Here is a 17,862-nt window from a genome sequence, read left to right on the forward strand (position 1 = left end):
TTTTTCTTACCTTTCGACGTCCCGCGCATCCGTTCCCAGTAATCCTTTGCGAAAATACCCGCGATGACGTCCGTTCTCGCGGGATCGCGATGTCTCGCGGTAATTCGCAATGACGTCGCGCGAATGACTGCGATCCCGCGAGAACAGACGCCATCGCGGGCATTTTCGCAAAGGATTACTGGGAACGAAAGCGTGAAGAGAAGCGGGAAGACTGCGCGGGACGTCGGAGGGTGAGAATACAATATTTATATTTAAATTCTATTTTTTACAGGGATATGGTACCCAAAGCCCGGAGGACAGTCTCCTCTCCTCCGGACCGTGGGTACCATACGCAAATGTTCTTCCTTTCCGCATGGTGTGCACAGCCACATGCGGGAAGTAAGCGGAACAATGCATTCCTATGGGTGCGGGATCACCGCGATTCCGCAAATTAATGAGCATGCTGCGGTTTTTACCGCGAAGCGATTCCGCCGCGGTAAAAACCGCAGCATTAGCACAGCATTGCAGAATCCCATAGGAATGCATGGGATGCTTATTTTTCGCGGCAAAATCTCGCGGTTAAAACCACCGTGGAAACGCGAAAAAAACGCCACGTGTGAACTCAGCCTAAGATTAGATAAGGGTAGTGGAGAACAGTGACACAAGAAGTAAGAAATGTCTCTATCTCCAGCAGAACTGCTTATCACTGTTGTTCATAGTTTGATAGAACATATATATTTGAGTAACATTTATAAAATTCATATGAAAGTTCAATTATGAAATATTAATACATTTTTTTTTTAAAGCTGGAGTCGGTACATTTCTACCGACTCCGACCAAAACTAACTCCGACTCCACAGCCCTGATTTGAAGAAGCATCACAGAAACCATACAATTCCTGAGAGGGGGTGATTTTACAAGGAAATAGATAGCTATGCACTGGATGGGAGATTTCACTCAACTAAAACCAGGATTGTAATGTTTAACATGATCGTCCCATATGAGTGAACAGTATTAGTTTTTCAAGGTATGGGGATCTCAAATTCCTCACTCTGGACAATCTTCTCAAGCTACACCTTTGTACTTTTTATCAATATACATAAATTGTTGAAAGCCGTAACACATCCCTCATCACATCTCATCTACAGGATAAGGCCAGGATAACATGCGAGAAACTCGGACGAGTCTCGCATGTTAATACCTGGCACTCGGATCGGAGCGTGCAGCTATATAGCACTACATGCAGTCGCAGGCTTCACTCCCGAGTGCCGGGTATTAACATGTGAGACTCGTCAGTTTCTCGCATGTGTGATTCTGGCCTTAGATGTAGACTAGGTGGTCAGCAATATCAGACACTGTCCAATACTATCTCCAGCAGAGCTCTCTGCAGAAGATGTGACATTGGGGAGGGAGTGGATAGGTAAGGAGACTGCTATTATTGGGTGTCGTGTATGAGGATGTGTATTGAGCTTATTGCTATAGGATTTTTTTTTAAGCTAATTCACACTAGAGTCAGATGTTATTGACCCATCTTATACTAAGGACCATGAACTGTGTAAATGCTTTCCCATCTTCTTAAAGTGACTTAATATCGATACTAGATAATTTGTATTACTGTACAGCTTGCCATATTTTAAAAAAATATTCAAAATGAAAATCCACAAACATTTCATATTAAACAGCATTTATTTAGAATGAACCTAAAGTGCTGAACTTCAGCAAGTCAGATTTTAAGATTTCTTTGCTGCGGCCTTTGTTGCCTTGGGGGCTGCTGCTTTTGTTGCCTTGGGGGCTGCTGCAGGTTTGGCTGCTGGAACTTCCTTTGCTGCTGCTGCCGCCTCCTTGATTACTGCTGCTTTGGCTAATACAGCTTTACGCTTATCCTGTCTTTTTTTAAACTGAAAATCAAACAAACAGCACAGATTGTAACAGTTAAAGTAATTTGCAAAAATGAAAAAAAAAAAAAAAAAAAAAAAAAAAAAAGTGTGTACAGGGGCCTAGCATGCCAAAGTTATAGGCAAGAAAGTCCAATACTCACGTTCTCAGCCTGGCGCAGGATGGCGTTGCGTTTTGCAGTCTTTGCATATGGATTGAGCCTCAGCATAACTCTCAAGTTCTTCAGTGGATTCTTCTTGAGTTCTCTGCGCTTCACCCTCTTGCTGTAATTGAAGCAAATATAAGGTCAGTGATATCCTCTATATACAGACAATAAGGTCTTGTATACTTTTGAGCAGTCAGAGCTTCCTTTCAAGTCACTAAGTTTCAGAAACACGGACCAATGAAGTGGAAATCATCATACAACAAAAATATTAAATATGAAAATATTAAGTGCTTCTCAAAAAAAAAAAAAATCCTTACAGTGGACGACGTAGAACCTTCTGGATCTCTTGACTCTTCAGGATACGGCTGAGATCTGTGTTTGTCATTTTGTGCATAGGAAGGCTGCAGATAAAAAATTACATATTAAAAATATTCATTGCTCTAGAGATGTCTTTGGCATAAGGCAGCATGCTGTTATTCAGAACTTCCACAGATATCATGGAGTTTCAGAAACACGGACCATAGAAGTGTCGCTCATCATAAAACAGCAAGATATACGAACATGTATAATATCAGAGACTGCGATCTTGCCAGAGGCAAAAAGTTGCAAGAAGCCTACAGAAAATGTTCATCACATACTTGTAATCTGCCTTCAGGGAAGCTGGTTTGCGCCATGTGCCATAGAGATCATCCAGTTTGCGGAAGGCACTTTCTGTCCAAATGCAGAATCGTCCAACATGACCACCAGGAGCCAACCTCAAAAGGTTCAGTTTGTTGACACCGAGGAGTGTGATTCCTGAAAGGTATACACATATATTACTCCATTTGGACAGCCATCAGGGTGCATTTAACGTTTTTGTTGATTTCCAGCAGGGTCAGAACTTCCATAAGATCACAGGCTTCAGAAACACGGACCAATGAAGTGGAAGATCATCATTCCTCGGCAGACATAGTGAAGTGTTCACAGTACCTGGGATATTTCTGAAGGCTTTAACAATGCCATTATCTTCATTGTAGATGACACAAGGCCCTCTGCGCTGGATGCGACGGCGGTTTCTCATTTTACCTTTACCAGCACGAATACGTTGGGACGCATAGACCTGGGCAGAAGAGCTTTGTGTTAATGATGAAGATGGCAAAACAATGAAATTTTGCTTTTGACCAAATTGGTTTGTATGACAGAGGGGTAAAGCAGATTCCTAAGTGTTTATAGCTTGCACATCACACACTGGTGCAATTAGTGTGCGACAGCTGGTTCTTTAGACCAGACAACACACTTACCCAGTGTCATTGTTCTTAGCTGACAAAAATTATAGAAAGTATGCGCTGTACAGACTAGCGTAATTAAATGGAGTGTCATAAGCATAATGTGGAGAGTTCCTAATTCCAGTGTTTTCCCAATTCCTAGGCTTCTTGCTGTAGTCCTGAGAAAAAACACTTATCCACTTGCAGCTCTGCTTGTTCTCTCAAGCTGTAAACCCCGTGCACATTATGGTCCGCTTTCTGCCTATGAACTGTATGCCAAAAGCTGTCAGGAGTGTGAAATAGACGAATTGAACATTGATGACTGCATTGTTGCTGCTAGTCCTTTCAACAAAGATTTTATCAGATTACCAAAACTACAGCATGAAGCCCCGTGACATTGCTGGAATCCTGGTCTTTGCCCCTACATTATGTTGCTCTCAGATAAGGTAGAAAACACTTGGCGAGTTTCTTTAACCTCTCTGTGATAGGAAGATTTTTTTCAGTTTGCTTTTTCCTAAGGGGCATAAGAACTTTTTTTTAACTAAAGTTTTTGAAGGAACAAGGTGTAGTTTTCAATCATATTAATGATTGTAACATCTCATGTACTGAAAATGTGAAAAAGATTCCAGCTGGAGAAAAAAAAAAAAAAACCTTGTAGTTACACCAGTTTCAGGTTTTATTTTTTTTCCCAGCATTCATTGTGCAGCAAAAGAAGAGTTTAATTATGCTATAAACTTATAAGGTCTACATTTTTGTTTTAAATCATTCAAAACTTTGATCATCTGGACTAATCCGTGGATGCAGCAATACCACTTAGGTTTATTTTAAAACTGAGGAGAGGAGTGGGAGTAATTTAACCTTTAATGTTCAAAACTTTGTATTTTTTAGATACTGTTAAGAGACTTCAAAAGCCTTTATTAAATACCGTAATATCACAGTAGTTCAGTAAATAAGTTAAACTGTGGTCTCCTTTGAAGCTCAGCCTATAGCTGAGCTTCAGAGGAGTAACAAGCTGGTGGCGACGAGAGCCTTTCGCAGGGCCCCAGCTATCATGGTAACCCATAGGACCATCGCAACTGTACAGCAATGGAACCAATAGGGTATGTGCTCATGATCAGGAACTGCTGCGGGTTTGACACTGCAAGATTTTACAGCATAGTGGATGGGATTTCTAGAAATCCATGTCCACTATGCGTGCATAGGGGCCACCAGTGGACACATACATTATATGGGTGAGTAACATTCCTTAAAGGGATCTTGCTATACTTTGTAGTGGTTATGTATTTTATAGTCATGATATACGCATATCTCATGCCTGCCACATGCATGGGAGACCTCTTCTTTGACTAATGCACTTTTTTGTAAACATATTGAAATATTTCTAAGGTGCAATATCTATATGGTCTGTTACTTAGCCCATCTATTACGACAGCATATGTGACCTCTTGTAATCATGGAGTGGCCCAGAATACAGGACGATTCTCCCCTCCTCGCTAATTTCCCTTTCCATAGATCACTGTTCAGCGTGTGTCTGGGGGAGGAGCAGCTGCTCTCTGCAGTGAGGCTGCTAGAGGGGGAGGATTTGTTACTGTGTGAGGAGGGCTTGTAGCTATGGAGGGTGGGGTTGTTGCTATAGAGGGCATGTTTGGAGTAGAGAAGGAGGTTACGACTAGTTCTCATTTCAATGCCATTCCACCCCCGCCCCCCCCCCCCTTGGACGTTCTGTTCAGAATATCTAGAAAACTGTCCAAACTAGTGACAGAAAGTAAATTACTTATTGTCATAATTCTGCAGCCCAGATATGTACTGAGATTATATGAAAAGCCCGGACAACCCCTTTAAGGATTGGTCAGATCTCACAATGTGAACTGTGTACATTAGACAGATCTCAGACCTGATTAGGTTAGCGTAGTCACACTAGAATTCCAAGTCAGAATGGATGTATAATATTGTGAATGTTTCCTTGCTAAGGCTAGTTTCACACTAGCGTTTCTGCCGTCTGCGCACAGCCGCCGATAATCCCCGCCCCCTCCTGACATCACCGCCTATTATCGCACATGGCCGCATGCGATCTGCGCACCCTATCTTTAATATAGAGTGTGCAGACCGTGCGCTAGTAGGATTTTTGAGTGCACTGCGCACTTTTGTAGGTGCGCCGAATGCAGCATGTTGCATTTTGGCGCGCTCAGCGCACCTTCAAGTGCGCAGCGCACTCAAAAATCCTACTAGCGCATAGAGTGCGCACCCTATATTAAAGAAAGGGTGCGCAGATCGCGTGCGGTCATGTGCGATAATAGGCGGTGATGTCAGGAGGAAGCGCGGCAGGGATTATCGGCGGCCGTGCGCAGATGGCAGAAACGCTAGTGTGCAACTAGCCTGAACATTAGTATTTATATTTTCGGAGTACAGCTCTAGCTAGAAAGCTTATTTCAATGTCAGGATAATAGCCATTCCTATATGACATTTCACAGTAACTGCACCAGCTTCATCAAATCAAAGACTTATCTTGTGTATGCATTTCATAACATTTGATAGCAGATATGCTTTATCAATCTTTCAGGGACACAAACATGGAGGTGTTGGAGAAAATAAATCTCAATATAAGCATATTATCCAGAAAAAGACTACACTTTTGTAACAATTTTGTGACCAGGAAAGCAGCTATTTGTAGATAGGACTGTTCCTAAAATAAGTGGAGCAAGAATTGAGGATTTTCCTGCCGGCTATTAGTTCTTTACCAAAAGCCCTTCACATAACACATCTGGCAGAAGTGATGGGAAGCACATATTCCATTCTAGTTTGAATACCATTTGACAGATTGGGAAAGAGGAGTGCTGACCACTAGCATCCACACAAGTTCTTCTGAGTAGCAGTTAACAGGTTCATAACCAAATTGAGGATCAGTAAGGCCATAGGTTTACCATAAAAGAATTTGAGGAGGCAGCAAAACCTGGAAGAAAAAGGATTTATGCCATCATGCCAAGTCCCTCACCTTCTTGATGTCATTCCAGGCTTTCAGTTTCTTCAGCAGCAGGACTGCCTCCTTTGTTTTCTTGTAGTTTTCAACTTTATCTTCTACAACCAGTGGGACTTCTGGGATTTCCTCAATACGGTGGCCTGAATATAAAATGTGTGCAGTCATAATCCAGTGTGACAGTAAATTAAGTCATGAAGAAAAAGGCGTGCAGAAAATTTCAGCGATTATTTACAGAAGACCCCCCTCCTCCCCCAATACAGTGAAGTCTGTACCATTTTTGCAAAGCAGCATTCTGTGGATTAAAGATCCATAACATTAATATTTCCTCACAGAAAGCCATGCGTTGAACGGACTGCATTAACGCAATGTGAACCTAGCCTTAGGTAGTCATCAGGTTTTCCTTCTATAACCTATTGCCACCACCTTTTCGGCCTCTGTAGCAACGAGCCTACAACCTCTATATAAACCTTCTTGCCATGATTACCTTAACACGTCTTATTTGCATTCCCCACACGTTGTGTACAGCTCCGAAAAGTGCTCTTTACCTTCTTATTTCCGTTATCCCCTTTAACCCCCAGAGGTTTTTTTTGGCGTTTTCATTTTTTGCTCCCCTTCTTCCCAGAGCCATAACTTTTTAATTTTTCCGTTAATATGGCCGTGTGAGGGCTTGTTGTTTGCGGGATGAGTTGTACTTTTGAAAAACATCATTGATTTTACCATGTTGTGTACTAGAAAATGGGGAAAAAAAAAAAAAAAAAAAAAAAAAAAAAAAAGGGCAATCCCACACGGTTTTGTTTGGCTTTTTTGCTAGGTTCACTAAATGCTACAACTGACCTGCCATTATGATTCTCCAGGTCATTAGGACTTCATAGACACCAAACCTGTCTAGGTTCTATTTTAACTAAGTGGTGAAAAAAAAAATAGCACCATTTTCCGATCCCTGCAGCTTCTATATTTATGGTGATCTCGAAATGGGTGAGGGCTTGTTATTTTGCATGTCGAGCTGACGTTTTTTAATGGCATCATACTGGTGCAGATACGATCTTTAGATCGCAGGTTATTGCATTTTAATGCAATGTCAGAGAGTAAGAAAAATGTTTTGGGCATGCTCAGTGTAAAAAGGCAGATCCGTTGGCAGATTCTGTAAATAAACGGTTGCTAACGGATCCGCCGCCCATAGTCGTCCATTATAACGCATGACGGATCCGTTGCTATCCGCTTTTTTGACGCACAAAAAACGTTGCATTGTCTGTCCACTCAAGACAGTGGACACCAAAATTTTGACGGATCCGACGGATGACCATCCGTCAAAATCCGCCGCAATGCAAGTCAATGTGAAAAAAAAAAAAATTGGCGGATGTTTTTTTTTTGGAAATCGACGGATTTTGATTGACGTAAAAAAACTGAAGTGTGAAACAGGTCTTAGGCTACTTTGCTGCATCAGGTTATACAGAAGGGTTTTGCTACTGGTTCACAATCAATAAGGAGATTTCTGTTACCTGACATGGATGTATATGGTCAGGATGCTGGAGAAAGCAACATTTTTAATACTAGCGATGGAAGGCCAGTGTGTACAGTGTTCGCTCCCCATCCTGAATGATTATATGCCAAGCACAGGATGGGTAATTACACAGCACAAGTGGTCTCTAATGGAGAAAAACCCTACAATAACTATCCAGCTTACTAACCTTTAGACATGACAAGTGCAGGGAGGGCTGAAGCAGCCAATGCAGAGCACACTGCATATCTCTTCTGAGTTACATTAACTCTACGATGCCAGCGCCTCCAGGTCTTGGTAGGGGCAAACATACGCCCTCCACGGCACATCTATAAGCACGTGTTAAGGGAACAACTTTGTAACTTAACAAGATCAAAAAGTTCAGAACTCTTCTGTCAAACATTTCTCGCTCAGAAGTGAGGTTGTCGTCAGTCATCCACATCTGCTTTATGACAGCAGGCAACTGTCGCAGAATGTGGAGTAAGACGCAAATTACGACATCATTGCAAGATGCAAAACATTAGTGACGCCAAAGGATACGTTTCCAAATGCACCTTGACCGGAGCGGTGCGTTCCACCACCACGGACACGGGGAATACGGGCGACGGCCCTACCTGTTCCCCATGATTCAGCACTGGTCTGGTGACCTGGAAACATAAAAAACGGAATATTAGTAATTTCACAACACATTAGCTTCTTTATATTCTTCCATTACACGTCAGAACTTCCACAATTATCATTAGTTTCAGAAACACGGACCAATGAAGTGGATCTCATCATGATGACATATCTAAGGCAACCCAATTACATATCTCAGGCCGGTACTGTCAGGCCTCACTCAGGCAGGTGAGGTGTACGGCCGCTGTATTCCACATGTTATATAGAGAGTTTTACAAACCCCCTAAGGCAAGTTCATAATTTACATCAAGAACACACCAGCAGCCACTAGTGTGATATTTTTACATTTCCCGCCTCTAATACACATACATACCGGCACGTTCACTGACTGCATATGGCTGCCTGCTGTTCTTGCGCAGGTTGGTGTGGACAAAGTTGACAATATCTGGGCGTATAGGAGCCTTGAACACAGCGGGCATAGTCACATTTTTGCCAGATACTTCTCCTTTTTCGGAGTACACCGATATCAAAGGACGAGTGCAGGCCTAGGAGGGACAGAATGGCGTTCAGATCACAATACCCCACATCTACTGAACCACACAGGACAGATCGCTTTATGCTCAGACTCCAATGTCGTCAGTCCGTGGCACCAGCTTACTGACAGCAGGCAACTGTCACCGGACGCCAGGTAAGACGCAAATTACACCATCATTGCATAAAGGTCGGACACAAACGGAGGAAAATAAGTTTTACAAAACGGATCATCTCATGTTAAGTCTTATGGAGCACAAGGCTCCCACGTTGGGGGAGGGGGTAGATCATTTCTGCGTGATAGACAGTCTGGACTAGAGAATAGATCAGGCGCTCACGGCAGGCAGCGCTTACAGGCTCTATGAAAAGGAGCTTGGAAACACTGCACCCAGTAAACAAGCGGAAAGCAAAACTAAGGAGCACCGAGGTCTTGTGAGCACAGGATTTTGACCAGTGCAAAGGGATTTTTTTTTAAACTCCATTCACTTAATATCAAAAAGGAATTACTATTTACTGGGGATTAAGCAAAAAAGCTATAAAATAAGTGGAAAAAAAAAAAACAGACTAGCGCCCTCTGTGCTCGGGCTTACACTGAGGCCAGTGATCGGCTGCAGCGATCATATGGATGCACAGGTTACAGTCTTAGTTTCCCCTTCCCTATAGTAACACTGCTCTCCCCGGTTATAGCTCATCATACCGGGGGCCGCCTCCGTTCCAGCACGTGTACACCGCGCCCGGCCGCCGCCTCACTGCCGAGCCCGGCCTCCACCACACGCGGCAGTAACGTGGCTCCGGTCTAGGCCATCCAGGCGGCGCCCGGCTCCACACTCCCCGGGGTCGCTCCTCACACCGCCCGCCACTCGTGCCCGCATTCCCAGGGTGCCCGGCATAAGCCCAGCGCCCGCACACAGTCTCACCATGCTGACCGCCGGCTCCGGGCTGCTGCTCGATGGCGGCCACAGACAGAAAAGGGAGGAACTACCGCACGGCGTAGCTATATCCCCCCGCCGGGAAGAGGAGTGGCGACGGAACCTGATTCCATCCGAACAAATGTCATAAAAAAAATCCAGAAAAGAACATTATACCACGATAAATATCATAAACCGCCCAATATTGAGAGAGAACTCAAGCTTTGGCGATTGAGTGTGAACAATGGTGATAAAACGGTCATTTGTACCTGGGACTCTTTTACGTCGCGGAAGAACACTTGCTGACGGCGACTATCGCAGTGACGTGTAAGGGGGTCTTATAAAGATGGAATAAATCAGACTTTGTGCTGGCGGGGTCGCGGTTACTGTGTGTGCGGGAGAGAGAGGGAGCGCGGGATGCGGTTTTGCGGCGTATTAGTGATTATTCTCCCCGGCCGGAGTCGGTTATACTTCCGGGGCGGTGACCTCGGTGACGGCGGCTGCCCGCGCACTTTGACTGTGGGACAGGAGGAGAATGTGGCAGCGCAGACACCAGGCGGCGGAGGAGCTGCGCACGGCGCTCACCAGGTCCTGGGCAGCACACGTACGGGCGTGGGGAGCGGAGCTGCTGGCACTTGTAGTGCTACCCTGTCATGTGCAGCTTGGGGCTTCTAGTCCTGTGCAGACCCATGGTTGGGGCTGTCACTGCTTGTGGTGCTGGGGTCTGTAGTTCAATGCATGGTCAGTGTAGAGGTTTGTTTTGCTGAGACTTTTAGTCCCCCAGGGTGACAGCTGGGTGTGGTTCTTTAACTCTGCTATAATGGCAATTCACTATCTATGTTGGTGCCATATAAACAACGGTGATTACATAAATCAAATGTGGTGAGATTCCAATTAAACTACTAATATGGGCATACAGGCTATAGACTGCAGAGAACAGTCCCCCTGTGTGTCTCATATCGGTGGTGTTGTGGCTAAATCATCAGTTATCACTTTATATAAGCGAACTCTACCAGGCTCTGTGAGGATGCTGCCCAGGAGATAACTCTGCCTCCAGAGCTTGTTATAAGGGGGAGCTACCAGTGTGATGGGTAATACCGAACAGGTGAAATGAAGTTTGTCGTTTTGCAACTCTCTTGGCTCTGCTGCACTGCAGCAATATTACAGCACTGCCTGTGAGACTGAAGCTGAGAGGAACCTGCAGATGTGTCAGGTATAATCAGAGTTCTGCAGTGCGATCAGGAGAGCCATTACACATCACACAGCTCCCTCTTATATTTAGTATAATCTCTGGAGGCAGAGTTATCTTCCCTATAGCCTGGAAGAGGTCATTTACATGAAGCGACAAAAGATGATTTTTCCATGGTACATGACGGCACCACGAGAGAGGGGATCCGCCCAGCGAGGACAGGAAACCTTCAAGATAAAAGGGGCGGCTCCTCTCTCCGCATCAGTTGGTTTCCTGTCCTCGATGGGGAACCCTCAAGATGAAAAGCTCTTGAAGATTCTGGAAGAAAGAAGAGGATGCCTGGGTCGGGTGATTACTGGCAGGCACTGGTCTGCTACACCCGTCACCAGGTACCGGTAGTCGCCTCGGGGGCCATATATTCCTATGTCCCCCCTGAGCGAGTGCATGGCCACAGCCCGTGAGGCAGTTGCCCGGGTGAAGTAATGATGCCTCGGAGACCATGGTTCGTGTACCCTCCAAGATGACCAAAACTTGCCCCATAGAAGTCCACGGAGGCCACTTTCCGTGCTCCCTCCCTGTCGACATATAGTGGCCATGCAGCCTGTGAGACACATCGGTGTCAAGGCAGAATTAAAGCTCCACGGAGGCTATGTGGGTACCCTCCCTGTTGAGACAGGCACTACAGAAACGGCCCTGATGAATTACCTGATTTCAGTGGTGGCAGTGGAGATGCTTCACCTGGTAAGGCTGGACTACAGGTATGACGGGCGATAGCGGGGCTCTCCGATCCAGTACCCGTTGTCAGTGGTGGTAGTGCAGTTGCTTCTCCCGGTAAGACCAGTCGGCAGGTTTGACGGGCGACAGCGGGTCTCTCTGATACGGTACACTGAAACAGTGGTGGCAGTGCAAGGTATGGCTGACAAACTGCGCTATAAGAGGGCTGCTCGGGAGGTCCATGGCGTCGGAACACCGAGAACAGACCGCAAGTACGCACGGGAAGCATTCCAGGCGCATACCGGAAGTGACCCCTGACGCGCACCGGAAGTGAAGGGTGCACGGGTCAGGGGAACGCGCATCGCCTGGTGCGTGCTTCAGCCGTGCTTACGCCTGAAGGGAGCATGGGCACTGGAAGAGAGCGCGCATGCAACCGAAGGGGGCGGGGGCACCGGAGGAGAGCACGCACCGGATGTGATTGCCGGGTGTGCGCATAGGCCAGCTATAGTGCGCAGGCGTGGGGGCATAACCAGGAAGTGCAAGCGGCTGGCAGGTGCAGGATCAACCAGGGGTACCAATTAATTTAAAAAAAAAAAAATAGTGCTGCTATTTATAGGCAACAGGAAGTGCTGGCAGGCGTCACCACACCATTATTTGGTTAGATGTGACTGCTCTCATCACAAGACAGCAGCAGTTAAGCAGTTTATAAAATGGAGAGCCCTTCGCCAGAGCACTTGCATCCGCACCAGGAGGCGAAGGAGAGGCGTTTGCGCTCAGAGGAGAAGAGCCAGACACGCTGCAGCAGCAGTGGGAGCCACTCGGACAGCACACGGACGGATCGTCGCCGCAAAAAGGAGGGGTCCCTAGTCTCTTTGGGAGACAGTGAGAAGACCAGTCAGCCTCCAGATCCGGTATCCGTTCTGTGAAGCGTCCTAGTGGTGAGTGAACTTCGAGAAAGTCCAGCACTCTAATGTCTGTTCTCTTTCTCTCTCTTGTCTCCTCTCCCCTATTTTACATACATTGGCGGGGTGGAGTATAGGAGGTCCCTAAGAAGCGTAGGGAAAAAAAATAAAATAAAAATAAAGGATGTCCTTTATGCAATAGTCCCTTAGGAGCATCCTGGAATAAAAGATTGTGCCAGGATTGTATTAACAAGACAGTATCGGAAGAGACACCCTCATTCTCTGACAGTCTGAGATCCCTAAATCAAACAGGTTTGCAAATCAGTGAGGGCATTACAATCAGCGGACTACAAAAGAAAAAAACGTAGAGCCTTCCCTATTAATGAACAACTGGAAGGACTCATAAAACGGGAATGGGAAAATCCAGAGAAGTCCCAGATAATCAATTCCCTAAAAAGGAGGTACCCCTTTGAGGAAGAGGCATCCTCATCCTGGGATAGAGCTCCAAAAATTGATGTAGTGATATCAAAACTCGCCAGGAAATCCTCCCTACCCTTTGAGGATTTAGGTTCTCTAAAAGAACCTCTGGACTGAAAGCCAGACAATTGTCTTAAGATGGCCTGGGAGGTCTCGGCTGGGGCACTAAGGCCCGCCGTCACGGCCACTTTTGTGGCTAGGTCCCTGAAAATATGGGTGGAAAACCTGGAAGACCAGCTAGAGCAAAGAGAGGAATCTATTCTGGAAGCATTACTGGCCATCAGAGCAGCGGCATTCTTTCTTGCTGAGGCTTCAGGAGATTAAGCCAGGCTAGCAGCAAAGTCAGCGGCCTTAACCAATGTAGGACGCCGGGCAGTATGCTCAAATGCTGGCCGGGGGACACTCAGGCAAAGATGAAACTCTGCTCTCTGCCATGTGAGGGAAATTTCCTGTTTGGACCGCCATTGGATGACGTGTTGGAGAAAGCCGGCGACAAAAAGAATTTCCCAAAACAGCCATTTCAGGCCTTTTGGCGCTCCTTTCAGAAGGGCCGAAAATTCAGAAGACAGCAGTACAGGGATCGAGACAGAAACAATTCTGACAAGCGAGCCAGAGGTGGGAGAGGCTTCTATTTCGGCAAGCCCTCCAAAGACACCAAAAAACCCTCCCAGTGACGATCCTTCTCAGGTGGGGGGAAGGCTCTCTCACTTCCTCCCAGCCTGGGAGAGGATCTCATCCAGTACCTGGATCCGACAAATAGTAGGGTCGGGTCTGGAATTAAGATTTCACCACTGGCCGCCATGAAGATACATGCAGACTCCAGTACAGTCATCTCAAGAAAAACAAGAAAGTCTGGAAGGAGAAGTATTATCACTTCTAGAAAAACAGGTCCTGGGAGAAATTCCGGAAAAAGAGAAGGAAGGTTTTTCCCCCCCCCCCCCCTATTTCTTATAAAAAAAGCCAGACAATTCCTGGAGGACGATTATAAATTTGAAAGGCCTCAACAAATATCTGATAGTTCCATCATTCAAGATGGAAGCGATAAGGTCAGTGGTGAAGCTCCTTTATCCTCAGTGCTACATGGCAGTCCTGGATCTCAAGGATGCTTACTATCATGTCACGATCCGGCAACAAGACCGCAAATATCTCAGAGTGGCGGTTCAGATAAGGTCTCAGTGGCGTCACTTTCAATACAGGGCTCTTCCCTTTGGTGTAGCGATAGCTCCCCGAGTCTTTACAAAATTAATTGCAGAGGTCACAGCCCATCTCAGGGAAAAAGACACTCTAGTGATACCATATCTGGACGACTTCTTGATAGTGGGAAAAAATTTCTCACTGTCAAGAACAAGTCAAAATAGTGATGGTGACACTACAGACCCTGGGTTGGCAACTGAACCTCAAAAAATCTAAACTGGTACCAGCAATGATCCAAAAATTTTTGGGCCTAACATTGGACTCGGTGGTACAGGAGTGTCGCCTCCCAGAGGAGAAAAAAGACAAGATCAAAAATCTAATCATGGCAACATTAAAAAAAAAAACCAAAAAAAACTGAGAAGGGCCATGTCAGTGTTGGGGTCCCTAACTTCCTGCATACCAGCAGTAAAATGGGCACAGTTTCACACAAGAGAACTTCAGTGGTGTGTTCTACAAAACGACCTGAGGCTTTAGGGGCAGTTAGAGCAGAAGCTCACCCTCCCGGACCCTGTACTCCAGTCACTCAAGTGGTGGTTACAGATAGAGTCCTCTCCAAGAGGAGTGCCCTGGACATACACAGCCTCCAGAGTAGTCACAACGGACGCCAGTCCATGGGGCTGGGGAGCCCATCTAGACACACGGTGGCTCCAGGATCCCTGGCTCCAGGAGGAAAGAAATTATCCTCAAACGAGTGGGAGCTACTAGCCATCGAAAGAGCGCTGGAGGGATTGTTGACACACCTAAGAGGACATCATGTGAGAGTCCTATCAGACAACCGTACAGCAGTCGCATATGTGAACCACCGGGGGGGGCACCCGTTCTCGGTCCCTGATGCGAATAGCAAAAAGGATCATGAATCTAGCAGAACACCACCAGTTCTTTTCATCATCGGCCCTGCATATTCGAGGCGTAGACAACCTGAAGGCAGACTTTCTGAGCAGGAACCACCTGAGGCAAGGAGAATGGCGCCTAAGATAGTCCATTTTTCAACGGATTGTGCATATGTGGGGAAAACCCATCATAGATCTCTTCGCCTCAAAAACCAACAAGAAGGTTCAAAAATTCTGCTCCCTAAGTCCAGCAGACTTGCCGTTGGCAGTAGACGCCTTCAGGATAAAGTGGACACCAGGTCTCATGTATGCCTTCCCTCCAGTGTGCCTCATTCCAGCAGTTCTGAGGAAGATCAGGGAGGACCAAGCCAGAGTAATTATGATGGCTCCCTTTTGGCCGAAAAGACCGTGGTTCTACTGGCTGAGAGTGATGTCGGTGGCGGACCCATGGGTGCTCCCAGAGGACCACGACCTGCTAACACAGGGTCCCTTCAGTTACCCTCCGAAGTCCAGGCTGTATTTGAAAGCCTGAAATTTGAAAGGTCACTGTTAGAGAAAAAAGGTTTCTCAGCGGGGTTAATATCCACCTTACTCAGTAGCAGAAAACCAGTGACTACAAAAATTTATGGAAGGATATGGAGAAAATTTTTATCTACCTCAGGCCCGATACAGGAGGGAGAAGTACTGATAGGGGCAGTACTGGAGTTTCTGCAGAAGGGCGTAGAGTTGGGGTTAGCTGGCAGCACCCTCAAAGTTCACGTTTCAGCCCTGGCAGACTTATTCAACTATGACCTGGCAAACAATAGATGGGTGGCCAGATTTATCCGGGCCTGTACTAGAGCTGACTCTGTCCCGTCTCCTATGCCTCCTCCCTGGGATCTAGATTTGGTTCTATCATCTCTGACAGAGTCCATTTGAACCACTAAACGCAACATCAGATAAAGTGTTAAGTTTAAAGACAGCTTTATTAGTGGCACTCACATCGGCCCGTACGGTTGGGGACTTACACGCACTATCAGCAGACCCGCAATACACTCAGGTCATGGACAATAGAGTTGTGTTAAAATTAGACCCAGCATACCTCCCTAAGGTAGTGTCGAAATTCCACAGGGCTGAGGAGATAGTCCTACCATCTTTTTGTCCTAACCCCGGTAAACAGAAGGAGGAGAGACTTCATTGCTTAGACGTTAGGAGATGTATCCTACAGTATTTAGACATGACAAGACCTTGGAGAAAACAGAGGGCCTTATTTGTCTCATACCAGGGGGCAAGAAAAGGCCTTAAAGCCTCTAAGCAGACTATAGCTAGATGGGTGAGAGATGCCATCATGTTAGCATATAGTAGTGCAGGCAGGGCTGTTCCAGAGGGCCTAAAAGCCCACTCCACGAGGGCCATGGCAACGTCCTGGGTGGAGAGAGCTGACGTCTCCATCGACCAAATCTGTAAGGCGGCCACTTGGTCCTCTCCATCTACCTTTTTCAGACGTTACAGATTAGACCTATCTGCTACCTCTGATCTCACATTCGGGAGAAGAGTGTTACAGGCAGTGATCCCCCCCTAAAGAGAATACAAATCTCTGTAACACGGGTATTACATACCTGGTAATGTGTTTTTTCATGAGACATGACGGCACCCTTATATTCCCGCCCTATTTGATCACGTCATTAGTTGGGTGGTTTGTTACTATTATACACTCCCTTGGTGTTGGAAATTTAGCAGTATAAAATATGTACTATTTGTGTCCACTAACCTGCGGAGTTCCTCTCGTGCTCTGTAAAACAACTGATGCGGAGAGAGGAGCCGCCCCTTTTATCTTGAAGGTTTCCTGTCCTCGCTGGGCGGATCCCCTCTCTCGTGGTGCCGTCATGTCTCATGAAAAAACACATTACCAGGTATGTAATACCCGTGTTTCTCAACAGCTAAGCATCATCTATGAGACATACAAGTATGACTTTCTTCAGCTTTCTATAACCTGTATGCTGATATTAATATTTTAAATGGGTTAAATGTGGTGACAGAATCCCTTTAAAATAATAAATCTATATGCTCTACCTCTGTAATGTGGCAATGTACTGTACCTGTATTATATAAGTGGGTATATGATGAGCATCTGTTAGGGATTTGATCAAGAGTAATGGTGTCCTCAATGCTGAGAAATACAGGCAGATGCTTATCCAGGGGCAGCACGGTGGCTCAGTAGTAGAGTTTGAGTGTCTTTTTTTTTTTTTTTTTTTTTTTTTTTTATCGGCGCCGAACATCATTGGAGTCAATGGGAGTAGAAATGAACAAATATGTTCAGAACCAATCATCAGACATAAATTTGGCACGAGTAGGGTACCAATGTGGCAAATTCACGTTCGACGACAGATTACGAACATATTTGCTCAACTCTACTCAGTGGTTAGCACTGTTACTTTGCAGCACTGGGTTCAAATCTCACCAAGGACAACATCTGCAAAGAGTTTGTTCTCTCGGGGTTCTTCGGTTTCCTCCCACACTACAAAGACCTACTGATAGGGAATCTATATTAATGGCACTGTCTCTGATGGGGCTCATAATGTCTTTAAATCACTGCGGAATATGATGGAGCTATGTAAGTAAGCATAATAAATAAATCCCATTCATAGTCCAGAATGACAGCGGCTGTATTATACTATCTTCATTGTAAAAAGCAATAAGGGATGTGATTCATCAGTGTTTTTGCCAGAAAACTGGTGCAAAATGTTTTGTAATGCTTTTGTTAGAGTTAATGTTGTTGGA

General features: G+C 45.7%; 2 protein-coding genes and 6 non-coding genes across 8 annotated transcripts in view; 1 reads left to right on the top strand and 7 right to left on the bottom strand.

The window, feature by feature from the left end:
• Window positions 1-1,646: 1,646 nt before the first annotated feature.
• On the bottom strand, window positions 1,647-9,938 carry RPL4 (ribosomal protein L4). Its single transcript, XM_073568904.1, has 10 exons — window positions 9,806-9,938; window positions 8,731-8,902; window positions 8,280-8,386; window positions 7,930-8,068; window positions 6,257-6,381; window positions 2,990-3,119; window positions 2,659-2,815; window positions 2,338-2,421; window positions 2,018-2,138; window positions 1,647-1,877 (listed from the first exon to the last, which is right to left on the bottom strand). The coding sequence occupies exons 1-10, from the start codon at window positions 9,806-9,808 to the stop codon at window positions 1,710-1,712; spliced, it is 1,206 nt and encodes a 401-aa protein (XP_073425005.1). The 5' UTR covers window positions 9,809-9,938; the 3' UTR covers window positions 1,647-1,709.
• Window positions 2,210-2,281, bottom strand: LOC141084454 (small nucleolar RNA SNORD18). Its single transcript, XR_012231001.1, has one exon. It is a non-coding gene; the product is annotated as a small nucleolar RNA SNORD18 (small nucleolar RNA).
• LOC141084455 (small nucleolar RNA SNORD18) lies at window positions 2,494-2,565 on the bottom strand. Its single transcript, XR_012231002.1, has one exon. It is a non-coding gene; the product is annotated as a small nucleolar RNA SNORD18 (small nucleolar RNA).
• LOC141084447 (small nucleolar RNA SNORD18) lies at window positions 2,891-2,961 on the bottom strand. The gene has a single exon (XR_012230995.1). It is a non-coding gene; the product is annotated as a small nucleolar RNA SNORD18 (small nucleolar RNA).
• Window positions 8,147-8,247, bottom strand: LOC141084449 (small nucleolar RNA SNORD16). Its single transcript, XR_012230996.1, has one exon. It is a non-coding gene; the product is annotated as a small nucleolar RNA SNORD16 (small nucleolar RNA).
• Window positions 8,454-8,524, bottom strand: LOC141084453 (small nucleolar RNA SNORD18). Its single transcript, XR_012231000.1, has one exon. It is a non-coding gene; the product is annotated as a small nucleolar RNA SNORD18 (small nucleolar RNA).
• Window positions 8,975-9,073, bottom strand: LOC141084450 (small nucleolar RNA SNORD16). The gene has a single exon (XR_012230997.1). It is a non-coding gene; the product is annotated as a small nucleolar RNA SNORD16 (small nucleolar RNA).
• A 214-nt stretch (window positions 9,939-10,152) lies between the features above and the next one.
• The window catches only part of ZWILCH (zwilch kinetochore protein), an 87,792-nt gene continuing 80,082 nt past the window's right edge, over window positions 10,153-17,862 (top strand). Inside the window, exon 1 of the mRNA XM_073568900.1 lies at window positions 10,153-10,384. Coding sequence (XP_073425001.1) covers window positions 10,332-10,384 — 53 coding nt within the window. The 5' untranslated portion in view covers window positions 10,153-10,331. The remainder of the gene's footprint in view (window positions 10,385-17,862) is intronic.

This window comes from Dendrobates tinctorius, unplaced genomic scaffold (assembly GCF_039654945.1).
Source record: "Dendrobates tinctorius isolate UK_male_01 unplaced genomic scaffold, ASM3965494v1 ptg000022l, whole genome shotgun sequence".
In the NCBI taxonomy this organism is placed as follows: Eukaryota; Metazoa; Chordata; class Amphibia; order Anura; family Dendrobatidae; genus Dendrobates; species Dendrobates tinctorius.

Bases quoted from the DNA above. Each gene is read 5' to 3' on its own strand.
- RPL4 (XM_073568904.1), bottom strand. The intron at 2,816-2,989 runs GTACTGTGAACA...TATACCTTTCAG, and splicing joins AGCCTTCAGAAATATCCCAG to GAATCACACTCCTCGGTGTC. The intron at 2,139-2,337 runs GTAAGGATTTTT...CTTCAATTACAG, and splicing joins AAGGTTCTACGTCGTCCACT to CAAGAGGGTGAAGCGCAGAG.